General features: G+C 42.1%; 1 protein-coding gene across 1 annotated transcript in view; it reads left to right on the top strand.

Moving 5' to 3' along the window:
• Positions 1-18105, top strand: part of SLC45A2 (solute carrier family 45 member 2) — a 38475-nt gene extending 20370 nt beyond the window's left edge. The window contains exons 4-7 of the mRNA XM_003407939.4: positions 7288-7431; positions 8146-8269; positions 12286-12494; positions 17550-18105. Coding sequence (XP_003407987.3) covers positions 7288-7431; positions 8146-8269; positions 12286-12494; positions 17550-17774 — 702 coding nt within the window. The 3' untranslated portion in view covers positions 17775-18105. The remainder of the gene's footprint in view (positions 1-7287; positions 7432-8145; positions 8270-12285; positions 12495-17549) is intronic.
• Positions 18106-18340: the final 235 nt, after the last annotated feature.

Raw genomic sequence — 18340 nt, 5'->3', positions numbered from 1 at the left:
AGAAGCCTGGAACGGTCCTCAGACCAGACGAAGTATCTCTGCCACTTGGATTAGGCTTACGGATCTGTTCTTCCATGTGGCAGCATCCCTGGTTTGGTGACTGGGTTGGGCATGTTGAATTTGTGTGTCGTGAGTTGATGGCTTGCTCCTTTCAGGCCCTTTCCAGTGAACTGCACAGTGAATTCATTAGCTTAACAATTTAAAGGAGACTCAACAAAGTGCCAGAGAAGTGGAACCAAGTTATGAGGAAATGGTCAGAGAAGAATCTAGAACTATGCTGACTGATATAGCAGTCGCTAGCCCCTTGGGGCTATTAAACTTAAAACTGAATAAAATTAAAACTTCAATTCCTTAGTTGCACTAGCCAGGTTTCAAACCTCAATAAGCACACGGGACCATGCAATGATAGGACCGCACAGATACAGAGCATTTCCGTTGTCACAGAGAGTTCTATTGGACAGCATTGATGCAACAATTCCATCCTCCTCCAAGCTGAGTTTGAATACCAATTCCTCAGGGATATGGTCAAAAGGGCTTCTGCACTGGCAAAGATATTGTCAGAAGATCTGGGTTCAAATCTTGGTTCTTCTCGCTGGCTGACCAGTATTTTTCATTCAACAAATAATTATTGGGCACCTGCTGTATGATACTGGGCTGTATGATAACAGGTTAGGAGCATGGGCACTCGAATCCCAATTCTGTCACCTCTGGCATGTATGACCTCGAGCAAGCTGCTTAACATCTCTGTGCCTCAGTTTCCTCTTCTGTAAAATGAGAAAGTAATTCTGTCTACCGACAGGGTTTCTATACACATCACAGAAGGTGATCCATGTAAAGTTACTTAGAGTGGTGCTCACCACATAGCAAGTTAGGTGTTAGGTAAGGTATGGTGCCGCCCCCTCACAGTAAGGCGTTAGATACAGGTGTTGTTATTATGAGCCCAGCAGAATGCTGAGTGCTCTAAGCATAAACAGGGACCTGACACAATCTCTAACAGAACTCTCAAACAAGTTCTGTGAGCTTGACTTCTCTGATTGGCCTTGTCGATAATTTATACCAGTATATAATAAAAAAAAACAGTTGCCGCTGAGTCGATTGCCACTCATGGTGACCCCATGTGCGTCAGAGTAGAACTACACCCCATAGGATTTTCAATGACTGTGACTTTTCGGAAGCAGATCGCCAGGCCTTTCTTTTGAGGCACCTCTGGGTGGATTCTAACCAATAACCATTCAGGTGGTAGCGCTTAACTGTTTCTGCCACCCAGGGGCTCCTAAATCAGTATATAAGCATATTGTAATCAATATTTGTTGGAAAAACTGCTTTGAGTACTGTGTATGTGCAAAGCACTATACTATTAACCCACCACCACTGCCGTGGAGTCAATTCCGACTCATAGCGACCCTATAGGACAGAGTAGAACTGCCCTGTAGAGTTTCCAAGGAGTGCCTGGTGGATTCAAAACTGCCGACCTTTTGGTTAATAGCCATAGCACTTAACCACTACACCACCTTAAGTTAGGGGCCATAAAATTGACTAATTCCCAGTCCCTATGCCCAAGACCATAATACTGATTAATGCCCTATGTTTCTACAGTCAAGTAGGGGGTATGAGCCATTTATACCAATAATCATAATCCAAGGCAGAATATGGTAAGTGCTGGAAAAACAACGTATCAGTTTAGGTCTTCCAGGAAGCAGACACCAAGACTAGATTAGATATGCAAGAGATTTGGTGGGGAAGAAGGATAAAGGGGAAGAAGTAGGAATAGAAAGAGAAAGTCTTCATATTATGATGTAGGTCAAACACCTGTGAAAGGAGAGGAGGAAGGAAGGAGAATTGGGCAGAAGGTGTTTCAGGTTACAATGAAGTTTTAAGAAAGTGTCAGCCAAGCCAATGTGGAGTCCTCGAGGCAAAGTTACTGATTACAGGAGCCCTATGTCTTGCAGGAACAGGCTGGCACTAGTACCCCATCTTGCTTAGGCATTGGCAGGAGCAGCCCAGGGAAAGTGTAGCCTTGAAGGGGGCGGATGGTAGATGTAGAGGGACTAGAGTTATGGTGGTCAGTAACCATGCTCCCAGCAACGGGAGATCTCAATGGCACATATCCGTGGCCACCACAAGAAGAGTGATAATAATTGCTGTTAGTTTCACAAGCGGGAGAGGTGGTGCCTAAGCAAACAGAGGAAGGCTTCATGGAAGAGGTGACCTTTGAGTTAAACCTTGAATGATGGTTAGGAGATGGATAGGTAGCAGGAAGAGTACTCTTAGCATAGAGACTAGTGTCAGCAAAGCCCCGGGGGAGGGGGGCGGGGAAGAATGAGAGGTGTTTGGGGAAAGTATAAGTCATTTAACTGATCACAGTTTGTAAAACTGAAAATAGAGATAGAAAAGCAGATTGGATACAGGTCATGGGGATGGTGCAGGAGTAGGCAGTCTTTTGTTCTGCAGCTAACAACATTAGCAGGTCTCCTGAGACCTGGCTAGACCACCTTTCCCTACACCAAGCTGCCAGGGAAAGAACACCCACACTCCCTGTCCCTCCTTCTCTGCCAAATCAGAACCCCGGCTCTATGATTTCTAGTTAGACTGGAGCCCCCTGGTGGTGCAATTCTGCAAAACCACATGGGAAGCCTGGACTGTCTGTATGATGGAATCCATGCAGTCATTAGAAGGTGTGTGTGCTTTTGGAGATTTTATTTAGGACATATTAGGTAATACACCCACACATATATGAAATGATCTCTAGTTTGGGAAAGGTTACACATATACATGGAAAAAATGGGAAGAAATATGCTAAAAATGTTAGGTGAAGTTATTTTGGGGAGGGGGTGATGGACTAACAGGAGGTTTTAGTTTTCTTTTTTAAACTCTTCAGTATATCCATGATTTTTCTCACGGACAAGCATTGCTTTGAAAATAAGGAAAAAGTAATGTCAGAGTTTAAGAAACAAAGCAAGGCAGGGTTTTCTGAAGGTAAGTAGATGTTGCTGTTAGTTGCCATCAGGCCAACTCTGATGCGCGCATGGTGACCCGTGTAGTACAGAGTAGAACTGATCCATAGGGCTTTCTTAGCTATAATTGTAACAGAAGCAGATCACCAGGCCTTTCTCCCATGGTACCACTGGGTGGTTGCATACTGCCAACCATTTGTATCACCTACATTATCCCTGGCACTTGGACCCAAAGAGCCACCTCCTCATGGCCACCAGATCACGGCATGGCCCAGGGCCTGCTGGTCCAACTCACAGGCTATTGTGAGGATCAAATGTCATCAAATAAGTGAAAGACTTTTAAAAGGCATAATTCCTCCACACTGGTAAGAAAATAGCAGCCCTCATGGCACAATGGTTAAGTGCTCAGCTGCTAACCAAAAGGTTGGCAGTTCAAACCCTAGTGGCTCTGCGAGAGAAAAGACCTGGCAATCTGCTCCCGTAAAGCCTTATGGGGCAGTTCTACTCTATCTTACTGCGTCACTGAGTTGGAACTTGATGGCATACAACAACAACAGTAAAAAAATACATTCATCACATACAGTAATGCAGCTAAGTTTCCAATATATGCCATATACCCGACACTGTAGGCTCTGGATGATTTTGTTATTTGGCTTAAGGAAAGAAAAATAAAACGAAAAACCAGAGAAACAGATCTTAGGCCTAAAGGCAGGCATCAGATACTTCTATTCCCAAATGTGGATTTTGGGAGGCCTCCAGCTAAGCAGTGGGAGTCTACACTAGGCCAAGGCCAGGGCCCTGATGTCATCGTTTGTCAAAGTTATTACTTTCCAAAATGAGGATGGCTCTGCAGTTTTAGGAGCTTTGATGGTGTGCTGGTTAAGAGCTATGGCTGCAAACCAAAAGATTGGCAGTTCAAATCCACCAGCCACTCTTCGGAAACTCTGTAGAGCAGTTCTGCTCTGCCCTGTAGGGTTGCTATGAGTCAGAATTGACTTAACGGCAATGGGTTTGGTATTTTTTTGGTCTGCAGTTTGAGAACTGTGATTTTTTTTTTTTTAAATAGCAGGAGGCCTGAGTTATTTCAGGGTTCAAATTACATTCCATTAAATCTATCTCCAATTCCTCTGTACCATCAACTACCTCCTTCAACATTTAAATCATCTCCTTTTGAGTTTTTAATTGCGTACTTTTGGGAAGTTCTGTCTGCCTCTGATGGTTGTGTGCCTTTTCCACTCATAAGTGTATCACCACTCAGTCTCCAGCTCTCAGTGGGGCCCAGTATGTACAGTAACACAGCTCCCGGGCCTCAAAACAGTTGAGTTGAAAGAGCTTTACAAAGGATTAAGGGTTAAGATGCCAGCTGAATCTTTATTCTGAGTTAAAATACCCGAAGGGGCTTTGATTACCTTCCTGGCTTTTACAGAAGTATTGGGCGGGCACAATTTGAAAGCTCATCTTTTTGGAAGAAAGGAAAATTTAGGTAAACAAAAACCCACTGAAAACTAAACCCACTGCTGTCAAGTCAGTTCTGACTCATAGTGACCCTACAGGACAGAGTAGAACTGCCCCACAGGATTTCCAAGGAGAGCCTGGCGGATTCGAACCGCTGACCTTTTGGTTAGCAGCTGTAGCACTTAACCACTACACCACCAGGGTTTCCTAGGTAAACAAAGCAGGCTAAAAATTATGTATAAGGCCGACGCATAAATTAATAGTTGCAATGAGGTTGAATACTTGCCAGCCAGGCTTCCATATTAATTGTGTATTTTTGGAGAGAGAGAAGAGAAAGTGAAGCCACATCCCTTAGTCCGAGGTGTGAAGACCAGGCTGTTGTTCCCTGGTCTGTGCCCTGAGCTGATCCTTCCTGTGGTCAAGGAAAAAGCAGTGATTCTGGATGGCATTTCTGTTACAATCACCACTTGTTTTGACATGCTGCTGTTGTTAGCTGCTGTCGGGTCAACTCTGACCCCGTGTGTGCAGGGCAGAACTGCTCCATAGGGTTTTCAATGCTGTGGCCCTTCAGAAGCAGATCGCCAGACATGTGCAGATAACAATTACTTTTCCTAATTCCAAGGAAATGGCTATGCTTTCTAATACTAATTAAGTCTAAGAAAATCAGTACAATCATGGCTAATGAGTTAATACTATACCAGGAGATAAATGAACTAAAAAATCAACTTATACAACAAACCTATAATGCATAAATACAAATCCCCACAAAGAAGTAAAAAGCATTATCATAAGATTAAGAGTTACAAAACAGCACGCTGTTATAGTTAAAATAGAACAAGGAGATTTTTTTGTAAATAAATGAGCCAGGACTTAATTTCATTATTTCAAGATTCAGAATAAGTAAAAATCTGACGAGCAAGACCCATCAACTCATCTTGGTTGATGTTTATAGTCTCAGTGTCTTCAGGGCAAGCTGACTGCTTAATATTCCCAAGGCTTCTTTCTTCTCTTGTAACGACAAAGTGTTAAAGGCTGTTTTGTTTTTTTTGTATTTCAAAACAGTTGTGTCAATAGTTCAAAGTTTCTCATTTTCTCAAGGCTCCTGCTATTCAAAAATTGTAGCCTCTGGTTTGAACATATTTCAAGTCTAAATAAAAGAATTTGGGGCCTATGTATTCATTTTTTATTTTTTAAGTTCTACATTTATGTGACAGGGTGATTCTATCTTGCATGTAGGAAGAACACGAATTTGGGGGGAAGACCAAAGGGTGGACTGTTGTAGATTGAATTGTGTCCCCCCAAATAGTTGTTAAATCCTACCCCTTTAACTGTGAATATAATCTAATGTCAATTAATTACCTTACATTTGATGTAATCTAATGTAATGTAATTATCTTCCATACTGCAATTTTATATAATGTAATCAATCAGTTGAGGTCATACCAGTGTAAGGTGGATCCTACACCTAATCACTTCTGAGTTATATAAAGAGCAGCATAGACAGAGACACATGCATACACACACAGGGAGAAGGGAAGACAGACAACAGAGACAGAGGTATCTACAAGGATTGCTGGCAGCTACCAGAAGTGAAATAAACTAGGAAGGATCTCACCCTGAATTTGGACATCTAGCTTCCTGAACTGTGAGAAAATAAATGTCTGTTCTTTAAAGTCACCCACTTGTGATATTTGTGTTACAGCAGCTCTAGGGAACTGAGACAACTTTTGAGTAAACATAGGGCTCATTTAGATGTGTTAATGGAGGCAAGATCCAGAGGAATGCTCCAGAGGAGGTCCAAGAGCAGGATACTTACTGGCTCTCCGTATTAGTTTTATATTGATGCAGAACAAATGGCCACAAAATTAGCAGCTTAAAACAACACCCATTAATTATCTCACAGTTCTGTAGGTCAGGAGTCTGGGTGGGTTCACCTGGGTTCTCTGCTTAGGGTCTCACAAGACTGAAATCAAGGTGTCAGAAGAGCTGCATTTTCATCTAGAAGATCTGGGAAGAATCTCCTTCCAAGCTCATTCAGTCATTCAAAATTTGGAGGCTAGCTGCCCTTTGTATCTTGGCCTGAAACAAAAACCATCTACCTTCTCCCTAGATCACCAAGGCCCTCTTCTAGGCTTAAGACTGCTTGTTGTGGTTGTTGTTAGGTGCCATCAAGTTGGTTCTGACTCATAGCGATCCTGTGTATAACAAAACAAAATGCTGCCCAGTCCTGTACCATTCCCACAATCGTTGCTATGTTTAAGCCCATTGTTGCAATCACTGTGTCAATTCTTACTGAGGGTCTTCCTCTTCTTCTCTGACCCTCTACTTTACCAAGCATGATGTCCTTCTCTGGGTTCCTCCTGATAACATGTCCAAAGTATTTGAGATGAAGTCTCAATCCTCCCCTTCTAAGGACCATTCTAGCTGTACTTCTTCCAAGACAGATTTGTTCATTCTTCTAGCATTCCATGGTATATTCAATATTCTTCACCAATACCATAATTCAAATGCATCAATTCATCTTTGGCCTTCCTTATCCATTGTCCAGCTTTCACATGCATAGATGAGAAAACTGAAAACACCATGGCTTGAGTCAGGTACACCTTAGTCCTTAAAGTGACATCTTTGCTTTTTAACACTTTAAAGAGGTCTTTTGCAGCAGATTTGCCCAATACAATATGTCGTTTGATTTCTTGACTGCAGCTTCTGTGATCATCTCCTGAGTCTGCTCCATGGAAATCTAGGTGCCATGTCCTGGAAAAGTGACCCTGTGTGATGGCCAAGTGACAGATACACAACATGGCCATGTGTTCTGGCTTCTGCAGCTGTCTGGGTGTCTGCACTGAAGATCACACCTGTGTTTCATGTTTTATTTCAGACTCAGAGGGCAATGACCATGAAGTCGCTGCTGAGAGTGTTGGTGAGCATGCCTCTCCACTACCGCTGCCTTTGCATCAGCCACCTCATTGGATGGACTGCCTTCCTGTCCAACATGCTCTTCTTCACAGATTTCATGGGCCAGGTATCACTGGCTTGCACACTCATCTTTCGTCAGCACCTCTCAAGTTTCTTCTGGGTTAGCTTCTAAGATGGGCGTAGTAATAGTGTAAGAAAGCATGCCTTCAAGGAGATACCTTACAAACAGGTTCTGGAAGCAAAACGACTAAACCTTGGACAACTAGAGAACATTATGGGGCCTACCAGTACTTGATCAAATAAGATAAATAGTGAAAAGTCAATGTGAGCTGTAGCAGTCATGGCAGGCTTACTAAAAGTAGTGCAGTATGATATGAACCTTGAAGGGTGAGTAGGAGTTGGAGAGATAGAGGTGGAGAAAACATTCCAAGCAGAAACAGAGCAGCATGTGTGGAGATGAACAGAATGTGTGTGTTCTGTTCCAAGAAGGAACAGAACAGCGTGTGCTGGCTTAATAGAAGATTGGCAGCAGGGTGGCTTAAGTCAGGAAGGGGCAGCTGTTAGACGGAGGGAGGGACGGTGAACAGTCAAGGAAATGTTTAGACTTGATGCAGTAGGCATTATATCTTCCTGAAGGTTCTTAAACAGAGGTGTGATAGGATGGAAATGGTTATTGGATCACTGCAGAATGAGCTCTGTGCTCTAGGGAGGGCCCATCAAGCAGGGACGTGGTGCCCCAGGAGGAGAGAAACAGAGCATATGAGGAGAGGTCCCAACCACACTGCATCTGTAGCTCAACAGTCCCAAATCTCTCTTTCAGATTGTGTACCGTGGGGATCCCTATAGTGCACACAACTCCACAGAGTTTCTCATCTACCAAAGAGGGGTCGAGGTTGGATGTTGGGGCTTGTGCATCAACTCCTTGTTTTCCTCACTCTATTCTTGTAAGTCTCCCAATCCTAAGGATGTGTTCTAAAGGGTACTGGTCAGGCAGAATCTTGGATTTTGTATTTCTGTATTTGTTTTCTGTCTTTAAAATAGAAGATTCTTGATAAATATATGTAGGTCGGGAAAATTTATTTCCTTAGAAAGGGGTACACGAAGTATCTTTTTTTCCTACAATCTTTATAGAGAATTCTAGGTCTCAGTGCTTACTTTGTTCTTGGAACCAAAGGATTTCTGATTAAGGTTCTCTTGGAACTAAAAGGAAATTTTATAAAAAGGACAGTGAAGCGTGATGGTGAAGGAAGGACTAGAGATAGATTCCCCACAGAGAGCACTGATTAACAGCAGGCTTGTGTTCTACTGGAGCGTGATCATCAACAGAACTTTATAGATAAACTTAACAGATTTGCAGATGATACAAAATAGGAGGAGCGGTTAATATGGCAGGTGACACAATCAACATGTAAAATAATCTTAACTTGGGTGGGCAAAGTGGTATGTTTTAGGAACACTTTCCCAGGATTGAAAATTCCAGGAGAAAGGTTTCAAATGCTTAAAATAGAATCAGAGAGCACTAAGCTAGAAGAGTCTACTAAATTTTCCATTTCAATCCCTGTGCGATTTTAAAGGGGGAGGACTATATACTACTACCCTCCTGCTTGTAAGAGAGCTATCTTTTTTTTTTTTTTACACAAATGGTATTTTGATTTTACATCAATTTTAACTTTTTTTTCTTCAAAGAATCCCTACTAGGTCACATTCTCTTAACCTACTTTGAATTTCTGAATGAATTTAATGGCATTTGAAAATTAAAAGGCATGATACTTTTTAGGCCTTTTCTAGCCCTGAATACAAAATAAACTATTATTTGACTAGTCTTCCAAAGTTATATTAATGTAGAACTCTATGAGGTCCCTAACGTTGTAAATTAGCACCAAAATATTATTGCTAAAATACTAAGCATGGCTGCTCAATAATTTTCAGGGGCTCCCTGTGGCCTGCCTGGTAAAGTCAAACTCCTGAGCTTGGCATACAAGCTTTGTGCAGTTAAGACCACACTTTGGCCTCTTCTACTCTCACACAGATTAGCCACCCCAGTGACTCACTCACTATACATACTTTCTCACCTCTGTGCATTTACTACTGCTTGTGGTTTCTTCTTCTACCTGAGCTCCTCTTTCTACTTCCCCACCTGCCCGTTGCCATCGAGTGGATTCTAGCACATAACGACACTAAGGGACGGAATAGAACTGCCCCATAGGGTTTCCAAGGAGCACCTGGTGGATTTGAACTGCCGACCTTTTGGTTAGCAGCCATAGCTCTCAACCACTGTGCCACCAGGGCTTCTGCTTCCCCACCTAGACAACTTCTAAGCATGCTTTTAGACCCAGCTAAAATATCATTTCTTCTGTGAAATCTTCTAGTCTTTCTCTCTGTACCTCAACCCCTTCCTGGGCAGAATCCATCATTTCTTTCAATTCCAGAGCATAATCAATATATAACCCTTTTTTTGGACTCATCACATAACTTCTGCTGCAGACATAGTGTATCTATCTAGATGCACCTTGGTGGCCAGTCTGGGATATGGTGATAAGGGACTTATTTTCAAGCTCCTTTTGCATAGCAAACACACTTAGATCAACAAGAATAGTTATACTGAATACTGCAATACAGACAATTTTTCATATCAGATACTATTATTCACAGTTGGTGCCAAAACCAATCATTTCCCTCCAATCCTAAGGAAAGGCACAGTGTGATGATATGACTACATCAGAGAGAAAGTCAAGCTTTACCCTTAAATTTCTTGATTTCTATTCATGAATAAAGCATTCTTTGCCAGGCTTTCGGTCTTTATACTGAAGTTACTTATGTTTCCAAATATCCTTCTTTGCCTTATCCTCAACTGGTCTACACACTTGGATAAAAGCATTTCCGTAATGAATATTCCTGGTATCTTTTAGGTACTGAAACACCTTAATTCCATTTCTGCATAAATATAATCACTAAACAAACAGGAACTGACCTAGCTTTATACTGCTTTCATTCTCAGCCTTGACAGCAGCCCTTCAGGCATGATATGAATTTAATAGAGGAAGCAATGTTGCCAGCTTGTCATTTCCAGAGCTCTGTCTTTCATCGGAATGACTTGAGACAATGTTTAGTTTTATAATTGATTCAATGTAATGCATGTATTTGTTTCTTGTCTACGTGGTATAAATACAATAATTATTTGGGTAAATATGGAAAATTCTGTTCCTAAATAGGGACATTTCTTTTATCTCTGGGTTCCTGTGATACAGAAGAAAGGAGTAGGAGAGAGGTAAGAAATGCGTAGGTTAAAAATGGAGAATAAGAATTTTCTATGGATTTTCCTTAACATTGGAGAAAATAAAAACTGAATTTTATTTAAAAAAAAAATTAGCTCTACCACAATACTTTTGTGAGCAAGCCAAGTTTGCCTGCTGGGCGGGACACCAAGTTAAGAGTCAACCATCCTCAATGCCTGCATTCATTGAAATAGGAATAGATAGACAGATAGCTGCCACTGAGTCAATTCTGACTCATGGTGATCCTACGTCTGACAGAATGAAATGTTGCCTGGTCCTACGTCATTCTCACAGCTGCCGACATGTTGGAGTCCATCATCGCAGCTATTGGGCTATTGTGCCAATCCATCTCACTGAGTGTTTCCCTTGCCTTGCTGGCCCTCTACTTCCCCAAACGCTATGTCCTCCTCCAGTTATTGAGCCCTCATGATGATGTGTCCAAAGCAAGTGAGTCAGACAGTGCTCTGCTGTGATCTAGGTTTTCACTGGCTAATTTTTGGAAGCAGATCACAAGGTCTTTCTTTCTAGACTACCTAAGTCTGGAAGCTCCACTGAAACCTCTCCACCATGGGTGACCCTGCTGCTGTTTGGATACTGATGGCATAGATTCCAGCATCACAGCAACACCCAAGCCACTGTAGTATGACAAACTGACAGACAGGTGGTAGGAAATAGCAACAGCCACGATTAATTGGATATCTTCTATGTGCTAGGTACTGGGCTGGGAATTTCACAGCTATTTAATCTCATTTGATCCTGGCAACAACCCTAAAGGAAGGTCTTATTACTCTCATTTTTCAGATGCGGAAGCTGAGGTTTTGAAAAGTTAAGAAACTTGTCTGCAGAGTGAGGGAGCCAGTGATGGGGAGGTGCTGGGAGCTGTGGGAGCCTCTTACCTGCTTGGGGAAGGCTACAAGTCAGGGAAAGTGTCTGTAGATAATTTCCTACTCTTTTCCTCCTTCTCTGGCATTCAGACTGTGTTCAGTTGAGGCTAAGAAACATGGAAGACTTGGATCGTTCTGAAAAATCTGGCTTTTAATATTTTCCCCAACTTGACTTAGGATGATGGTATTTTGGTCCTATTAGGCCAGACCCCTTTGGATCAGAATAATAAAAAAAAAATTAGTTGCCCTTGAGTCAGCTCTGACTCATGGTGATTCCAGTGTGTCAGAGTAGAACCGCACCACATAGGGTTTTCAGTAGCGATTTTTGGAAGTAGATCGCAGGAACTTTCTTCCAAGGCACTTCTGGGTGGACTTGAACCTCCAACCTTTTGGTTAGTAGCTGAGTGTGTTAACTTTTTGCACCACCCAGGGATTCCTCTGAATCAGAATAACCCACATTTTTCTTCCATGTCTTGCAGCCCCAATTTTGCGTGGCCAAGGTGAGCTTTTCCACTCCCTTCTTGGGATCCTGTTGCTATTCGGTTGCCTGCTAAACAGTGCCTGGCCCTTCTCTGTGGAAAAGAAAATCAGCCGAGCAAGGCAATTTCAAGGTCTCCTTCATGCAAAGGATTTAAAAAGCCAGCTGTTTCCAAGGGCAGATAGGGCAGCTCCTTTGTTCCTGACTCAGCATCAAAGAAAGTCTCCCAATAAGAATGCATCTTCAAAAGAAAGGATTGTCTGCAACGATGAAGTGTTGTAAGGCTCTGCCAGCTGTAATTTCTCCCTCTCTTCTCTTTACAGACCTTCAGAAATTATTGGTCTCCTACGTGGGATTAAAGGGTCTTTACTTCATTGGGTATCTGCTGTTTGGCCTTGGGACGGGATTCATTGGGCTCTTCCCGAATGTCTACTCCACCTTGGTCCTATGCTCCTTGTTTGGTGTCATGTCCAGCACCTTGTACACCGTGCCCTTTAACCTCATTGCCGAGTACCACCGAGAGGAGGAGGAGGTACGTCTGTGAACCTCTGCTCTGGGTAACAACTGGACTCACCTGAAGGCTGGGAGTAGGGGTGGAGGTTTGGTAGAAAGTATATAGTGGAACTGGAAAATAAGGGCACTAATATCCCAGCTAATTGTCACCATGGTCTGGGGAAGATGTGACCATCATCTCACTTCATCCCTCCCCTCTTCCTTACTCAACCTCTGTTTTTCTGATTGGAGTTCCTCCATCCCATTGCCGTCGAGTCGATTCTGACTCATAGCGACCCTATAGGACAGAGTAGAACTGCCCCATAGGGTTTCAAAGGAGCGCCTGGTGGATTTGAACTGCTGACCTTTTGGTTAGCAGCTGTAGTACACTGTAGCTTTTACCCACTGTGCCACCAGGGTTTCCACTGGAGTCCCTGGGTGGCATAAATAAATAGTTAAATGTTCAACTAAATTACTACTTGAAAAATCACAGCTTGAAAGCCCTGTGGAGCAGTTTTCCTCTGCACACATAGGGCTGCCATGAGTCAGAAGTGATTTGATGGTGACTGGTTTGGGTTTTTTTTTTTTGCCTCCTTTTTTTGTTGTTTTTGGTGCACCTGGTGAGCAGTAGGGCAAGTACGAATCCTTCCATATGTCTGATTAGGAAGAAGAGGCTTGGAAATGGTGAGAAACCTGCACATAATCATACACATACAGAGAAAGGATAACCAGGTCTTCTGACAACTGATCTACAAAACGAAACACAAAAACCCACTGCTGTTGAATCGATTCTGACTCATAGCGACCCTATAGGATGCAGTAGAATTTCCCCATAGGGTTTCCAAGGCTATAATCTCTACAGATGCAGACTGCCACATCTTTCTTCCTCAGAGTGGTGGGTTTGAACCACTGACCTTTTGGTTAGCAGCCAAGCACTTAACCACTGTACCACCTGGGCTCCTTAACCAATCTATAGGCCCTCCTTATGCACTTGCAGCTTTTCTGGACACTAACAGTGAGGTTCTCGCCTCCCCAGCCATACCAGGGATGCACTGCAGAATTGCTGGGAATTGGTTGAGGACAGGGAATTCTTTGGCAATGCTTTCTTGGAAATCTAGGTTTTAGGAAGCCAGACCCTGTGTGCTGGTGATTAAAGAGGAAGCAGGGAAGGAAGCTAGGCTCATGGGAGGTCATCCCCACTGGATTGCCCACAGTGGGACCTGCCCCATCTATGTCTTGGAACTCTGGCTCCAAAGCAAGGCCCTAACTGTTTTTTATAAGAACACGAAGTTCAATATTTCTGTTCTAAAATTGCCACCTCACCTTATCAAAATGCGCTACTTTTGTCTCATGAAAACAGGCTTATACTTCCTTAACTAGAACAGTGATATAAAAGATAAAGCGGTAACTCCCAATTTAATCCACCCCAGCGTGAAAATTCAAAACCATAGGACACATGTTCACGTGACGGTAATTCTGGCCTTCTTTTCCATCATTTGATTTGGCAAACACAGCAGGGCAGAGATGCTCAAGGAGTTACAGCCTTCCAACAAGAGTTGTGACTGTTCCCTTCCCCAGCAAACACCGTTGCTAATTTTTTAATGCATGCCAAGGGTTTTGCTGTTAAAGGCATAGTTATCGTGAAGAACTGTACCGCCAAGGAGATAGTTACGTGGTCCTAGGGTAAAAACACCTAAACTCTGGACTCAGAGAAACCTGGATTCAAACCCCGCTTCCCCCACTTCACAGCCGTGGGCCCCTGGACGTGTTATTTAATTATTAAATACTGTTTAAAAATTTTATTTCACTTTTAGATGAGGTAATAGATTCATGTGGCTCAACAATTAAAATGATGTAAAAAGTGTGCATTGAGCAATGGCTCCCACCCCTCCCTGTTTATGATTCCCTCCCTGTATAGATAAATATGCTCATTGATTTATCATTCCAGTATTTTTAATATAAATCAACCAAATATAGATCTACTTCCTCTTTCCCCTTTCTAACCCAAATGATAATAGGCATTGTTCTGCACTGTTTTTTGTTTTTTTTCCGTTATAGTATAGGAAACATCATTCAAACTCATAAAGGCTCAATTTAGCCATCAGCTACATGGGGGAAAAAATACTCACCTTATAGGTTTGTAGGAAAATTAAAGTAATTGAGATAGTATAGCTAATGTTCTTTTATTTTTTTTTTTAATGGCAGTTGGTATTATTATTAGAAGCCATGCAGTTGGTTCCAACTCATAGCGACCCTATGTACAACAGAATGAAACACCACCCAGTCCTGCTCCATCCTCACAGTCATTACTGTGTTTGAGCCCATTGTTGCCACCATTATATCAATACATCTTGTCGAGGGTCTGATGTCCTCCAAGGACTGGTCCCTCCTGATAACATGTCCATTTGTTTTTAGCTACTCGACTTTCAAGAGTAACTTTCAGAGTCTCTTCTGACATCTATCTCAGTCTTTTCTTTCTTTCCTATCCTTAATGACCTTTTGCTTTCTTCATGTATAATGTCCTTGATGTCATCCTACAGCTCATCTGATCTTTGGTCATTAGTGTTCAATGTGTCAAATCTATTCTTGAGATGGTCTCCAAATTCAGGTGGAATATACTTAAGGTAGTATTTTTGTTCTCTCAGACTTGTCCTAATTTTCTTCAGCTTGAACTTAAACTTACACATGAGCAATCAATGGTCTGTTCCTAAGTCAACCCCTGGCCTTGTTCTGACTAATGATCTTGAGCTTTTCCATTGTCTCTTTCCAGAGATGTAGTTGATTTGATTCCTGTGTTTTCCATCCGGTGAGATCTGCATGTATAATTGCCGTTTATGTTGTTGAAAAAAGGTATTTGCAAATGAAGAAATCATTAGTCTTGCAAAATTCTGTCATGTCATCTTGGGTGTTGTTTCTGTCACCAAGGCCATATATTCCAGTTACCGATCCTTCTTCGTTCCCAACTTTCACATTCCAGTCACCGGCAATTATCAGTGCATCTTGCCCACAAGTTTGATCAATTTCAGACTGTAAGTGTTGATGAAAATTTTCAATTTCCTCATCTTTGGCATTAGTGATTGGTGTGTCAATTTGAATAATAGTCCTATTAATTGGTCTTCTTTGTAGGTGTATGGATATTATCCTATCACTGACAGCGCTGTACTTCCTGATTGATCTTGAAATGTTCCTTTTGACTATGAATGTGATATCATTCCTCTTCGATTTGTCATTCCTGGCACAGTGGACCATATGATTGTCCGATTCAGCTCACTAATGCCTAGGATATTGGTGTTTTTCTTTCCACTTTATTTTTGATGACTTCCAATTTTCCTAGGTCCATACTTCATACATTGCACGTTCTGATTATTAATGGATGTTTGCAGCTGTTTCTTCTCAGTTTGAGTCATGCCACATCAGAAAATGAAGGTCCCAAGAGCTTTACATCATCCAGGTCATTACGGTTGACTTTACTTTGAGGGGCAGTTCTTCCCCAGTCTTATTTTGAGTGCCTTCAAACCTGAGGGGCTCATCTTCTGTCACTATATCACTGTATCAGACAATATTCTGCTGCTATCCATAAGACTTTCACTGGCTGGTTTTTTTCAGAAGAAGAGCGACAGGTCCTTCTTCCTCATCTGTCTAAGTCTGGAAGCTCCACTGAAAACTGTCTACCGTGGATGACCTTCTGGTATTGAAATACCAGTCACATATCTTCCAGAGTCACAGCAACACGGATGCCCCCACAGTACAACAAACAGACAGACTCGTGGTCTGTTAATATGGGGGGATTGACAATAATATGTGCCATCTAGGGAGGTGGTAGAACAAAGTGAAATAACATGTGAAAGAACCTTGTACAAGGCCTGGCAAATAAGAGAAACCCAGGTAATGGCATTGTTATTAACCTGTTCAGACCAAATATCAAATATTTACTGAATGTTAACCAAATATTTTTATAGCAACCAAGTAACCATATTTTGAATGCTTGAATTTTTTTTTTATGTTGCTTCTCTTAAGTGTATCTGTGATTCAATATCCTTCTAAAAATGTTTGAAATTTTAACACAAAGGAAGAAAAGGAATGGGGTATTTATTGAGTTTCTACTACATTTTTTTTTTTTGGCCTCAGTGGTTAAGCACTCAGCTACTAAATGAAATGTTGGAGGTTTGAACTCACCCAGCTGCTACGTGGGAGAAAGACCTAGTGATCTGCTCCTGTAAAGATTACAGCCTAGAAAACCATTTGGGGCTATTGAGCTCTGTCACATAGGGTCATTATGGGTCAGAATCGGCATGATGGCACACAACAACAGGGAGAGATATGGGAAGAAAGGCCTGGTGATCATCTTCTGTAAAGATTACAGCCAAGAAAATCCTATGGAACAGGTCTATTCTGTAACACACCAGGTCACCATCAGTTGAAATTGACTCAACGGCAATGGCTTTGTCTGGGTTTTTGGTTAAGGAGAGATAGTCGTGTATATATTAACCATTTAACCCTCATGTGCTAATTTTGGGATTTAAGATTTTGCGGCAAGCAAGGAAGATAATCTCAGGCAGGAGCACTGAGCTTCCTGATCAGGGGTCTGTAAACTATGACCCATGAATCATATATGACCTGCCACCTGGTTTTGTACATCCCACAAGCTAAGAATTATTAAAAAATTTTTAAATGGTTGAAAAAATAAAAAGGATAATATTTTGTGGTAAGTGAAAACTACCTGAAATTCAAATTTCACTGTCCATAAATAAAGCCATGCCAATTTGTTTACATATTGCCTATAACTGCTTTTAGGTAATAATAATGAGAACTAAAAAAAAATGAGGTGTTGGATTTACATCAGAACCAACTTACAATGGAATCATCAGAATAGAACTCTGTCGTAAGTTGAGGACTACTTGTAGTTGTAACTGAGACCATATGACACACAAAGCTGAAAATTCTTACTATCTGAATCTTTACAGAACAGGTTTGCCGACCCTTGCCCTAAAAGCCAGATTCATGTAGATCCAATACTGGGTTCCTATGCTTCCGTTGCAGAGGCCACAGGGCTGTTCCACGGAGACCCAACGCTGTTCTTATGCTTTCCTTGCAGAGGCGGCAGGCCTTGAGCGAGGGCCCAGACAGCAGTGAGAGAGGAAAGGGTGTGGACTGTGCTGCCCTCACCTCTATGGTACAGTTGGCTCAAATCCTAGTCGGAGGTGGCCTGGGCTTACTGGTCAACACAGCTGGAAGCGTCATTGTCGTGGTGATCACAGCCTCTTCGGTGGCACTGATCGGCTGTTGTTTTGTGGCTCTCTTTGTGAGATACGTGCATTGAATCAATAAAGAGACATTGACCCTGACCTCGGACACAGAGAAGCATGTGTCAATGAGGAAACAATCTTTTTTGTAACTCTACATTGCTCTGATCTGCCCATAGATATTCCTCTGCCTGCTCTTGACTTTCAGCCAGTCCTCTGCACAATGACCCCCATATTTCAGATACAAGACTGGGCAATGCCTCCCTCACTGGTGGCAAAGGGTATGTGTGGTTGGTACCATGTATACACACCTTTTTCATTGCATCTGAGGGCAGATGAATGGGGAGACAGAGTCCGTTTTCTATGGGACATTTCAGGCCTGAGAGGCAGGCTGATTCTACCTATGTGATTTCTTCTATGATGTGATTTTTTTTTTTTTAACCTGGGGTCCGTATATGGTCTGGTGGCCGTATTTTTCATCAAATTTACCACTACTGTAAGTATTGCTGCTTTACGATATCCCCAAAAAGTCTGCTTGAACATCTTCTCATGCTAGGAAATTCATTACTTTAAAACAGCTCATTATATTGGCACACAGTGGAGTTCTTTTCCTCTAGCTTGTGGCCTTGTTCCATCCTCTGGA

The sequence above is a fragment of the Loxodonta africana genome, chromosome 2, assembly GCF_030014295.1.
Source record: "Loxodonta africana isolate mLoxAfr1 chromosome 2, mLoxAfr1.hap2, whole genome shotgun sequence".
Lineage (NCBI taxonomy): Eukaryota > Metazoa > Chordata > Mammalia > Proboscidea > Elephantidae > Loxodonta > Loxodonta africana.
The sequence above is the reverse complement of the archived record's forward strand: the minus strand, read 5'-3'. Positions and strand labels throughout refer to the sequence as shown.